The 13,583-nt window shown below is 41.7% G+C and overlaps 1 protein-coding gene across 2 annotated transcripts in view; it reads right to left on the bottom strand.

Annotated features, from left to right (window-relative positions):
* Positions 1 to 13,583, bottom strand: part of col4a2 (collagen, type IV, alpha 2) — a 55,523-nt gene that overhangs the window by 29,100 nt on the left and 12,840 nt on the right. For both annotated transcript variants that reach the window (XM_061088496.1, XM_061088495.1), the window contains exon 4: positions 4,411 to 4,491. In XM_061088496.1, coding sequence (XP_060944479.1) covers positions 4,411 to 4,491 — 81 coding nt within the window. The remainder of the gene's footprint in view (positions 1 to 4,410; positions 4,492 to 13,583) is intronic.

The raw sequence follows: 13,583 nt of genomic DNA on the forward strand, positions 1-13,583 counted from the left end.
CGATCTTGTTCCCACAAAAACAGGGACTGTCTATATTAAAAAAAGATCAGTGGAGCGTCATTGTGTTCGGCTTCCTGAGACGTGTGTCACTTCCTGCTCTTCATCAGCTGTCGCAGCTTTTCCCAGGGTGGAAAAGACCAGCATATCTCCATCTGCACAGTGTCTGCGATGGTGATTAAAATCGTCACTTTCGCACACACATCCACATTATCTTTCTCCCCCGAACACATCATCTGTCTCTCAATGCGTTGCTATCTCTGCATGTCCAATCTGTGGGACAGTGAGCTCATGCGGGTGGACGCTTCTGTTCGTTTATCCAAAAGTTTCTATTTCTCAGTACGACCCGGGCGCCACTCCCCGTTTCTGAGAACAGACGACAGAGAGACTCGCGGCAACAAAAGACAGCATTGATCTCCTAAACATGTTTTCTGGTGAGGACGTGGGGAAGCTTGTGTTCAGTTTCTCGTGCTCTCATTGATTTTTCATGCTTAAGTCGGCTATTTTTACAGCACCTGAGATCATCCTCTCTATATTTGACCGCTCTGCAGTTTCTTCGTAAAGGAGCCAACACTATTGTGCGATTGCAACTCTGCCCTTTCCCTTCAGCTATAAATGGCACTTTTGTGAAATATGCTTCAGATGCTTTGTATGCCTAATTGATTTAGTCGTTATTCAATTTCAACTTGATTGTTCTGCCTTTTTATTTCCAATCTGAGGAGTCCAGTCCACCAATAATGCAGGAGAACAATGAGGACTTTATGAAATATGCTGTTGGCTGCTTGATTTTTTTTCTGTGCGCCTTCTCTCTCAGGGGCAGTGGGTGGTAGGGCCAGCGAGTCGACTTGCCAAATCTCTGCCCTCCCTCCAAAGCAGAAAACCAGTGGAATTTACATATTTAGCCTCCGACAAACAATCCAATTCATTCTTCCTGTCTCTCTCACGCTCTCTCCGTCTGTCTCTGTCATTTGAATCCACTCTAAGTCTCTCTGTCTGTATCATGATGCCTGTTCTACCACATGAAGTCCAGCATTCATTCACAAAGTACCTTGTGTGACCCTCTGTCCACCGAGACATAATTCATGTTCCTTTCCATCATGTATTACATTTTCATCTTGCATGTAAAAAACCTCTTTGGCAATAAATTATTTTGTGGCCACTGGGCGGGCAACATGACGAGCCGTAAACACAACACTGACATCTTAGCCCCTTTTAAAGTTATAGAGAATAAGTCGTTTATTCACACATCCAGCAGACACAAAGCAACAGTAGCTCATGTTTATTACCCCTTAAATGAATGGAAGACCAATGTTCATGCAAATTTTTGCCGGTTTTTGGTCTCCATCAACCAAAGAGGGAGATATTTGGCCCTAGAAATGTCAAGTGTCCTTGATTCTCAATCCAATACAAGATGAACGTTCACTTGGAGTCATGTTTCTGGCCATATCATGAATGGAAGTCCGATGTTAACGCTCATTTCAAGCCTGTCGGTGTCCGCCACCCACCAAGGGAAATATCTGGCTCTATGTTCACCAGCGACCCACTAACTTTGTCTATTTGAGCTGTTTACCAAAAACCTGAATGAATTCCAAATGAAAAACGATGGCCCTGATTGTCTATTGGCTGTTTGGTACTAAACCGTCTGCGTACAGGAGATTTTCGGGGAAATACTGAGCTCATCACAACAGGAAACATCGTTCAAATAGTGGTTTGATTAATTTCAGCTTTTAAAAATACTGATTCCAACTGGACTTCTCCCATTTCCCACTGGTGGACATGCTGGTGATTTTGCGCCAACAACTGAATCCTACAACCTCACAGAGCAGCCAAACCAAGATGCTGACATGACCACAGCCACCCATTAACAACCATCACCTAATCTCCACAGCTGCAAGCCCCAGCAGATCCAGGCAGCTGCGAAGGATCAGTTTGATCCGTCCAGGGAGGAGTTTGTCGTCCTGACTCTCCTCTGGGGGGAAGAGATTTGGACGGACCGGAGACAGTCAAGAAGCAAGAGAGACGGAGGGATGACCACATCTGTGATAAAAGCCATCTTGGTTTCCATTGCATTAACAAACAAGCACATCTGTTGGGTAATGCATTTGAGGGGGGGGGGGGGGGGGGGGGGGGGGGTTGGATGCAATGCAATACATCATAAACCACAACTTATGCACATTACACAAAGACAAATGTATATTTTCTGGATTCTTGGAAAGTCTTATCTATTAGTTAGAAATATAGCAATGTGTAGTGGGAGAGAAATGTGTGTATAATTCATCTTTTCCACAACAGATATTTCCAAACCACTTTGGATTGCCTCGCTGTTGAACTGTGCTACATAAATAAACTTGCATTGGATGTGTAGCAAAGTTTTAACTATGACCAGAGTCATTTTGTAATTTTAGCTCTTTTTGTCATAGATAAACCACAAGTGATGTCGAGGTCTGACTGCCAAATAAAAAGCTCTTCACTCTCTCCTCACAGTCATTATCACTTCTTCACTGAACTATCAAAACTCTTTCCCTCACATCTGGTTAGTGCAGAGAAAGAGGAAGAGAGAGGTGGTTCGCTGCCCCTGTCGTCGGACCTTTGTGTCCTTCAGATGTGGAATGTGGAACTTCCTCTCTCCGTGCCTCATTGTGGGGTTTCCTGTGCCCATAGCAGGCGTGCAAGTCAAAGGTCAGACTACTGTAAAGATGATCGGGGGAATTCTTGTTGCGTGCCAAAAGTACAGTTGTTAGACCAATCCCGTATTCACCTCACTATTTTCTTTTAGAGAACGGTTCCCTCAGGAGCCGTTCTTCTGGTCGGCGAGACATTTCTGAGAGAACATTTCAGTCCTTTACCACACCCCACAGATTCAACTGAGATGTTAATAGTTCCTATGTGCAGTTTTTTAAAGTGTTAACAGAAACAGAGGAAATAGGTCAAATCTGCGGTGGAACATTTGTCTTTAAAACATACAATAGGTTAAACTAAATGTTCTGTATATATACACTACATATAAATATGTCACTGTGGTTTTATTCACAGAAGATTAAGTGACTAATGATGACTTTATAATGAAATTCAGTTCTCTTCTTCAGCATGTACGTATTTAATATTTATATTTACATAAACATAGTTTATTTGCATATGTTCTATATGCACACAAAGACAAAGGATGTGTATTTGCAACATTTACATGTAAATTACCAGGTGTTGTTTTTGAAAACGAACTGTTGGCAGATAAAATCAGCAAATATGAGCTTTTTACAGACATGTCGGCATTGGCATTTATTTTTGCTCATATGAAAAAAAAATTGCTGAATGAATGACACTGAAAAGATCTGCATTTATGTTTAAATTGTATGTATAAAATATATGGTATTTCTTTATTTGGAGTTATATATATTTGTTTGTAGTTATTTGTGGTTCTTTCTTTTTCTAATAAGGTTTATGGTTAAACTGTAAACTATCAAGCCTCAAGCTGTCTCCCGAAATCCAAATCAGTCTGTTTTTAATAAAAACACAAATATGATTAATAACAATTGCTGCCTGATTCTTAAAATAACAAAACTTTAAGTGTGAGGAACCTGAGTCCAGCTATTAGAACGCTATCACACGATCTCCACAGCACATGTGAGGCCAAAGCAGTTTTATTCATTCAGAACCTCAGTCCCTCACTCAACATTTGCTATCTCTATCGTGTTTAGTCTACGTCTCTGTCCAATATAAAAACCCTTCGGCATCACGTCCGTCTCTTTTTTCTGTCCGTCATTGCTCTGGCTGATGTGTCTCCCACACTCCACACACTCCCTCCACTGGGGCCTCCTCTTTCACTGAGGTTAATGGTTTGAACCTCATCACTTTAGCTGTAGCATTGTCTGATAAGGGTTTCAGAATAATGAGTCTCGGCAGCAGTCTTCCACGTGGCTGAATGCCCACTTCGGTGTCATAAATTCCCATTACCCAACATGTTTATAGTTCATTGTTGTGATGCTTTGGTTTTCCACGAAAGGGCCTTGATAAGATATGATGCTTCTATGAGTTGTGTTGGTAACAGAGACAATGCTCCCATGAGGCACAGATCATTACGTTCATTCTGATAAAGTGGATGTTAAACAACATCCACTTAGTATCAGCTTTAGCCAATCTGGAGTAATAAATGCTATAAATCAAAGCAGCTTGGCTGCTCTCATTGGGTTTAAAGGATGATCCTTTCAGAGAAATTTGGAAAAAATCTCCATGTTATTGATATTAATACAGTTTTCAGGCGGTTTTAGGAAGCATCATGTGTGATCATGGCCTTTTTTGGTATATTCCAGAGAGAAAACCAAGAGCTGGTTGACACAGAGGAAGAGAGAAGGAGAGAGAAATAGAGCGGCACGTTTACGATGCTTGTTAGATCAGTAGTTGGAGTTTAGGACTTACCCTGGCACCCTTCTCTGGGAAACATTTACAATCTCCGCTGCAGTCTCTTCCTCCGCAGGGGCCGCTGTGCTTCTTCCCACCCTGTCACACACAAAACACACAACACGGAGGTCAGGGATAGACTATGAGAGGTCAGAGTACAAAGGTCAAACATACTCAAAACTGTAAAGCAGCAAAACATTTTTCTGTCTGCTTCATTTGCATAAACACAAGGGCAGCTATGCATCCATATTGTGTTGCTTGCCTTCCTTTTGATGCATTACATGACTCACAGTGTGGATTAAATTGTTGTGTAGGTGTGACCGCCTGTGTTTGTTTACAATGTGGTTTGTGACACGTGCATGCAGTGCTGTTGCACAAGTGTTGATAGTTGTTGCTGTCCTGTCTGCGCACTTGAGTAAATTGGTCCAGTGTGCAGAGAGGATGTTAGGATGCTTCTCCAGTGACTCATGATGGACATCCAGACATAATGGACAGCCATGAAAGTCCTATTCATCAGAGAGGCTGTGTCCCGCCACTGGACGGCCACAATTTGTCTTTGGATGTCTGCATACCAACTCAAACCACCCACTATCACAGGCTGATCTGTGCTAGAAATGACACGAGCACACACACACACACACACACACACACACACACACACACACACACACACACACAAGCACCCGATGAGATCAGCGTGGACACGACTCGATAAAAGAGACCGGGGGGGCCAGCGGGATTTCCCAACCCACAGGTCAGAGGTGTCCTGAGCCCGCTGAGATATCTGGAGACGTTCATGACGACAGAATGGAGCCTTTGAGAACCTTTGCTTATATGTTGTGTTTTAGTGTAAAATACCTTGTAAAATTCAAAGTGAAAAGAATTCGCTTTACTTCCTTTGCATGAGCACATTTCTTACTCATCAGAGGCAAAGGCAAAATAGTTTGAAACCTTAGCAAAACTGTACGAACTCCTGAAAATGTCAGGAGTATTGTGTGTGGAGTTTGCCTTTCTAAGAATGTTCTTGAATCTCAATATTTTTCTAAGTTGACATCTTAGTCTGTATCTCCACCCAGAGATATTCTTCCACTTTGGCCTGTGAGAAACATCACCAACACGACCATCGGCTCGCTGGGAATTTTCCAGCTGTATTCACACATGGGCTCAGTCTGACATTTCCTGGAAAATGTCCGGAGTTCAGTGCATATGTGAAAGCAGTTTACATTGCATGCTGAGAGCCACATCTTCACCTCCACTGCTGCAAAACATCAAGACTTTAGCTCTAATGTGTTGCTGGAATCAATGAATCACTGATCCAAATGTTCTTTTAATGGATGTGTGGGTTAATCAGTGACTAACCCTGCAGCACTGTTCCCATTTAAATGCCTGGCTGGAAAACAAAGCTTAATGATAGTTGAATTATTCCACTGAACTTTTCCCTGCTGTGAATACAGACGTAACACTAACAAATTTAGCATTTGACTCCCAAGTTACGGTATAAAAGGCTTTTCAGTGGCTTTGACTTAGCTTATTAGTACAGTGTGAGTAAAACTGTCTATACAGACATGAGGAGACGCTCCGTGTTGCTGATGTCTCTGTGTCGGCCCACGTCATCCACCCACACAGCCATACCATAGCCTGCTTAGGCAGCACATGCCTCGATACCCTCCCTTCTCCCTTGTCAAGAAAATGGACACATTATGCCCACGATGGTAACAGAGTGGCTGATAAAGAATCAGAAGATTTTCTCCCTCCTCATTTTGACAGCAGATCCCAGCGCCCCCGAAGACAAAGGCCACATTGAGACCCTCCTCACACACAAAGACCGTCTTTTAATGTGCAGACGTCGTCCTTTAATGATCCCCTATCGCCTCAACAAAAAGACTCTCTTCGCCGCCATTATGGAATGCACAAGGCTGCATTTCTTTGCTAACTATCGGTGGATCTGTGGGGTTCCTTTCAAACTGCTGTTGGATCTAGTTAAGACAAGCTGTGATGAGTTCAGTTTTCAGCCTGAAATACGATGTCGACAGACTCACTCTGTCCACAAACAATATTCTTCTTTCATGTCCCTAATGTTCCCAGCCCAAGCACCGTCTCCGTGAACACCTTGGCAACGTTTTATCCTCTGGAGTGGATGAAAAATTCACGAGATGACCTTTCTCTACAGTGAGATGGAAATCCAGAACACGGACAATAGACGGCGTCATCTCCGAAAAGACCTACAAAGGAACAGCTCCCCATAAAGGCTTTGACACATCGTGGAGCAATGCACCATCAATTCAACTTTCAACCGTTTACAGGTTGGAAATAGCTGGTGGCTGTTTCAGCAGACAATAGGATTGTCCGGCAGCATCCTGTTTTCTCCACCCGACGACATAATAACACACTGGAAAGTCATTGGATGATAATGTGGGGGTGCATTTTCAATGAAGCACTGAACAATACAAAAATGTATGTTTTAATGGAAAAAGATGAAGTTCAAAAACGTTTTGCCCATAGTCCACCGACCATTTTCTATTCCCTGTCTTTCTCAGGGGGCTTTCTCATTGGTCCCTCTTCACTAATACACAAATGAGGGAACCACTAATTCACCATCCTGTATGATCGCAGACTTCAACTACACGTCTTATATCCGACAACTTCACCAAATTTCCATGCAGATTATCAGACTGACAAAAGAGGATAAAAAAATTATAAATAAAACTCCCATGTTGGTATCGCTAGGGCGCTATACCCATATGGATGACACAAAACAAAGCAGTACCATCAGAAACCATGGGGGCGCACCACTGTTCACAACAGTTCAAGCGAGACAATCATAGGACACAAGGAGGAAAAAGAAGAATAGGTTGATTTGCTGGTGCAGGTTATAAAGCAGATCCACAACAAGACAAACTAACTTTTGCTAAACTGCCTTGTTGGGTCTGAGAAAACCGAACAACAGAGACAGTTCAGATTAAAGAAAAAGGTCAGAGGGGCCTTTTTAACCAGGTTCTGTATCAGATCAAAACTACAGGCCCAGAAGCTGTAACATGTAGAAAGAATGACATGAATCCAGACCACCCAGCACCACAGCAGGGGGTCATAAATCCATTACCATAAATCTGACACCTATAAGCTGTAGTGAGAGAGGTCAGGCTCCCAGTCTCAGTAGAGAATTATCAGGCTATTGCTATTTGTCTTGTAGTAAATGGTGATTTCGTCTTGAAAGCCCTTGAGCTGCAATGTTTCCCATTTTTATAAAAAAAAACATTAATATCTCCTTTCTTTATTCTAGACAGAATTTGAGAGTGTAATAAGCAACCTCCTTTATCTTTGACATGAGGGCTGTCAAACAATACTTTGACATGAAACACTGCCCATACGCACAGAGCAGTTCCTGGGATCTGGTTTGTTGTGATCATTCATCCAGGGCCTCTCGTTTACAGAACAACCCTTCAGTGTTGATCATCTTTTATGTCCTATGAACCGCTGTCAGTGGCACAGATGTAAACACGCTTTCGGCACAGATTCATATCCATACATCAGCCTGTGCATCTGGGTACATCGCTCAGACCAAACACACGTGACAGCGCAATAAAACATTTTATAACGGTTGAGGAAAATAGGTTGAGTCTGTCAAAGTTACAACATGCTGTTTTCCTCTCAGAGCCAACAGGGCCATCCCCTGAGGGAAACTAATATAGTCCTCTGCCATATGTGTTTGGAATAAGAAATAAAGAAGGACGACATGACAGCACCCCAAAAGTGAAGCCAAAGTGACTAAATTGCCCCCTTGTGGCTGGCTGCAGTATAGGTCATTAATCTCACCACCTCCAGATAAATGAATGGGACAAGGAACAAATTAAAGTGATATATGTCCAAGTGTTAATTTGTCTGATAAGTTTAGTTTTTAGTGGGAGGAGGTGGAGACGCGTTGTCCATCTTTATTCACAGTCTATCTTCTACTTTTTCTGTTTTCTGTTGGGCAGCAATTTGCATTAAGGTGCATTACCACAATCAAATCAATTATACAGTCTATGTTCCGTGTGCAGGCTATATCACATCTTTAATATTCACCCATCTGTCATTACCTGTTTTTGAAAGTGCTTCCTTGAATAACTAATTAAACACTGACACACTGCTGTATGAAAATGAACTGTATATCCTTGCCATGCTACAGTGGTCAGATTAATGACTGCCTGACCGAGCAATGTTGTTTTTGTTTCCTCCCTGCTCCTTATGGATGAGATGGAGCTTCACTCTGAATGTGCACCGACTCCTTCAATGTAATGTACAGTGAATGAAATAAAAGCAGCTGGGTCAACAGCGACTCTTTCTCACGCTCAGCTTCTCACTCTCCCTCCTCCTTCCTGCCGACACACACATTAACAAATCATCGTGATCAATGCTATTAAAATGAAATACGGAGGGTTTATTTGGATTTGCGAAGCAGGTGATACAGTGAGCGTTGGATTTCAATTACATTTCTAATCTGTAAAGAAAGAGTGGCGACAGATGCTGTTACAAGCCATCAGTCAGCACTATGGAATGAGACATAATGGAGTTAAACACATAGCTTTCCCCTCATCTATTACTTTATTATTGTCTATGAATGTGAGGATTAGTTTGGACGAGAGTTTCAAGCTTCTACCAGGAGTCTTATAAAGGTTAAATGGAGGCAGTGGCACAGAGTCTCATATAATAAGTGATTTACTAATAAGTTTAACGACATATATACGTATTGTGTCAATAGGTTTACTGCAGTTTATCTGGTGTCATGTGAAAAGTGGTTTAACTGTTGACTTGTGTTATTTTTGACTTATGTTATGTTTGACCTACGCCATCATTTTATAGGATATGAGCCTCTCCCATAGATATAATGTAACACCTCTGCCAAGGCCCTTAAATCAAATCAAGCAGCACCAAATTGCGCAAACCCATAAATATCCGTCCCCTAAATGTGCCTGTTTTCCATCAAAATCCATGAATCATTCTCTGTGAAATCAGGGGAAATATCCATAAGATCACAATGCTAAAGAAGGTTATAAGAAAATGCTGGATCTGTCCCTGAGGCCAGATCCACATCAAACTTGAATTTGTTGATCCATGTGCCTTCATTCCACCAAGTTTCATGGAAACCAATTCAGTATATTAAGCATAATCCTGCTAAAAAACAAACAAAAAACATGGACAGGGGTGAAAACATAACCTCTTTAACTAGACGCAAAGCGAAAAGCTTTTGATAGGCGTCTTCCCCTCCCTTATAGATTCTTAAATTATAATTGCCCATTTTTATCTTCATCTTACTCCCCAGTCTTTTATAGTGTACCACCATCGTACCATAGTATATTCTCAGATGTGATGATCGTCGGTTTGTGTGATTTGTCTGTGGTCAGCTTGAGTCACCATAGTATTGTTTTTCTTTTTGTGAACACTTTACAGTTGTTTTACCATAGACATAACCACTTCCTGTCAATGTCAAGCAGCCAAAACCAACATCGACCAGACAAAAACACACGACAAACGCAGACCAAACAAACTGAAGGCAAATTATAAATACAGTTCCAGAGGAATAATTTCAGCTACGACTGAAAGAGGCACATTGGGCTCTGGCCTCCAGCTGGAGACATAAAAAACAGAGGCTTACAGGAGGATTATGGTAAATTAGAGGAATCAGGGAACCCACATAATGACGACTACAATGATAATCCCTGCATGCTCCAATAGTACAAATGTCACTTTAAGACAAATGGGGGGAGAGAAATTGATTTAGAAAAAATCTCAAAAATGTAGGTTAATGGAGTACTGCACAAACCACCCATTAATGGAATTCAGAAAATGCATTGTGAAGCCTCTCCCCTGTGAAATGAAACAGAAAACAAGGCAGAAAACATTCACGTGCGTGCACACTCACACACACACACACACACACACACACACACACACACACACACACACACACACACACACACACACACACACACACACACATGCAGAAGCAGGAGGAGACAGATGTGAGTCCTTGGTGTTGACACATATTTGTACATTCCACATCTCCCCCTGCAAATCATTCACCAAAAATCCAATGATACCAAAAAGATTCCTTACTTATTTCACTAAAAACAAAACTTTATATAATTGTATTATTTGGATTTGCTTCTCAAACATTCACAGATCCAACTTGTTGCCACAGACAGATCCACGTAACACAGATCCCTCTGAGGCTCAGGTGATGGAAATGACAAACTGCCACTTTGCGCCGGTTTCTCAGTTTTCACACATGAAACGGCAAAGTGGAGCGTAACCAGTGTTTGTGAGGGACCCCTCCTGTGTTTGAGGTATCACATGAGCCGAGATCACAGACTATCACAGGACAGCATGCGTTTGATCTGAGGCTGGTGGTGACACAGTTGTTTCCCTTCACTCACTCTCTCAATGAGGAGAGAGATGGCTGCTGTTATAACGGTAATGAAGACTCTTGAGACGATGAGACAGAAACTAAATCCCACTACAAGAAAACCTTAAGTGGTTAATCTATGGGCTGTTTGTCAGGGGCTGTTACTCATCCTGAATGAAAGATTTGACCTGCGGCCTTCGCACTGACCCAGAGGAATGTCTGATCCCACTATTCAATCTGAGGGGGACCGTCTCCCTTCTGCAGTTTCTAGTCAGGAATAGTGGATCCTCAGAGAAGTGCCACCAAACTAACCCTCACCCAACACTCTTATTATCCTGCCTAGTGAGTTATCATAGCTTGGACAGAAGGAAATGAACCATCTTTCCATCATTAACTTCTGCGTCTTTCAGCCACAATTTTCCTCCATCTCCGCTCCCAAGCAGCAATCAAACGATGTCCAGTCAACACTGGTGTAACTAGCTTCCCTCCTGCACTGGTTAGTGTTTATGTGTTTGAACATGACCCACCATGACAGGAGAAGCCTTTAAAGGGACTCTTACCTTTGTTGCATTTTTACACTTTTTTTGGATAAGGTTAAATTGGTATTAATAAGGTAATGACACTCTATAATGCAAGACAGACCCACCAGGAGTAAAAACAAACAATTATTTCACTCTCATAATATTTAGTGAAAACTTCAACCAATAAAATTCTTCGGACCAACGGACCTTATTGGCCGACAGACCTGTCTGTTTGCTGCATGGACATGCAGGTTTTCCGTCTGCTTCTTGTGGCGCATTCGGGCCCGCGTCATCAAGGCAATGTATATAACTTACCGGTGCTTCTGAATCCGAATCCATTGCTTTGGTAAACAAAAACTCACGTGCGTGCGCGGAGGCAGTAGGTTGTAAGTGTAAATAAAGTTTCTTCAAAAAAACACCGCGGATGGGAACGAGGGGGTGGGGCATTGGAGGAAGGCGGGATGATTTGAATGTGCTGTAATTCTCAAATGCAACAAAGGTAAGAGTCCCTTTAAGCAGGTTAACCCATGTTTGAAAAAACCTGCACAAAGGTTATTCAGAGCTACATTAAAAATTCTCACATGAATGCAATAAAGGAATTCAGTTACTTAAAACTAACTGTATACCTAACTACTAAGATAGTTATTCAAAAACAAAGCCACTTTCAAGCCCAAGTTTGGCATTTTTGTCCAAACCCATCTTGTCTGATTGCAGCCATTGGTCAGTACTATCTGTCAATCTGAAGGTATCAGCGCCCGTGGCTACATCATCAACTTTACTCTAAATGCGAATGAAGTTCACTGATGTTATAAATCAAGTGAGAAATACAACTATTTTCCCATTGGCTTAGATAGAAATTGATTTCTTTTGAGAGAACACAGGTTTGAGGTTGAACTGAAGTGAGAATACGATATGTAGTATTTTCTTCGGGAACATTACAAAAATGTAGTTAGAAATGTGTTGTAATAAATTATCCAGGAAGAGAAACTACCAAGGTTACAGCTGCTCTTGTTCACACTAATGATGTGCACGTCAAAAAGAATGTACAAAACTTGCTGAATGGGAAACACCTGGCCCCTTTCAACGAGATCTCTGAGAAGGGTTTCTCTACGTATGTGATGGAAATAGACGGAAATATAACTTGATGCACATCTGTGTTATGTCTCACTGACAGGTCAAGAGCAATTCAATACTGGGTGTGCGATACTCCCTTTGCCAGCTGAGAAGCATCCCTGGGAAGGACTCACTGTAACCTGGGAGCCAGAGTTCAGGTCTAAATCATGAGATAACTTCACAAGGAAGGTTTTTATCCATGCTAGCGGTGTGGCTCCATGCACGGGAACGTCCTCTGTTCAGTCAACCACTTTGTTCCTGACTATATATTTCAACATATTTAAAAGGATTGCCAAGAAATCTGATACAGACATTTAAGTTCCCTTCAAAAAGACCCCCCACATGTCATTACATAGATTTTTACCAAATACCTGCAAAGCCAACATGATCTTCATTAGCGTCACTTATATGCTTACTTTTTGTACTTTATTTTAAATATGAGGATGCTAACATGCAACACGAAGAAAGAGAACATGGTAATCACTGTACCTAATAGGGGTTGGCAGGTCTTGGGGATGTTGGATGGCTATGTGAGTGTGTAATGTGATCTAGTCCCGATCTGAAAGCTACTGTACCTTTCCCTCCAGTTCCACGCAATTCGGTTATAGTAATCGACAGTCTTAAGTGAACAATTTGGCACGGGACATACGTCATCACTGTAAGGGTTTCCACTGTACTAGAAGTTTGTTGGGAGGTGGAGGCGGATGTATTGCTTAGAAACCATGCCAACATAAAGGACTAGTGGAAGTAATGATTACACATCTCTTTTCATCAAAAGCATTAATGCATGTAGAAGACTTCAGCACACTGTTTGTTTTCTCAATAAATATGTTGTTGTTTATCGAAAATTCTATTACGTTGGTCATAAACCTCTACTTGTTTGCATTAAATCAGAATTTACAAAGACAAAGATCATGATTTTACAGACATTTCATTTCTTTTCACAAAAGTGCTCAAAACACTTGATGTTGTCTGACAGACTCTAAGCCCTGATGCTGCAGTTTGAGTCCTGTTCATTGTTTGTACTTTTTGTTTGAGAACATCTTGAATTATGTCACCACACTGTTGGCATCCTCCATGTAGCCTCTGTGAATTCAGGACAAAATGAGGGGGAATTTGGGTGAAACCTTTCTTGTTTTGTTGGATATAAAAGAGTAAAGTAGCTTGTCTAAATG

This window comes from Limanda limanda, chromosome 16 (assembly GCF_963576545.1).
Source record: "Limanda limanda chromosome 16, fLimLim1.1, whole genome shotgun sequence".
NCBI lineage: Eukaryota > Metazoa > Chordata > Actinopteri > Pleuronectiformes > Pleuronectidae > Limanda > Limanda limanda.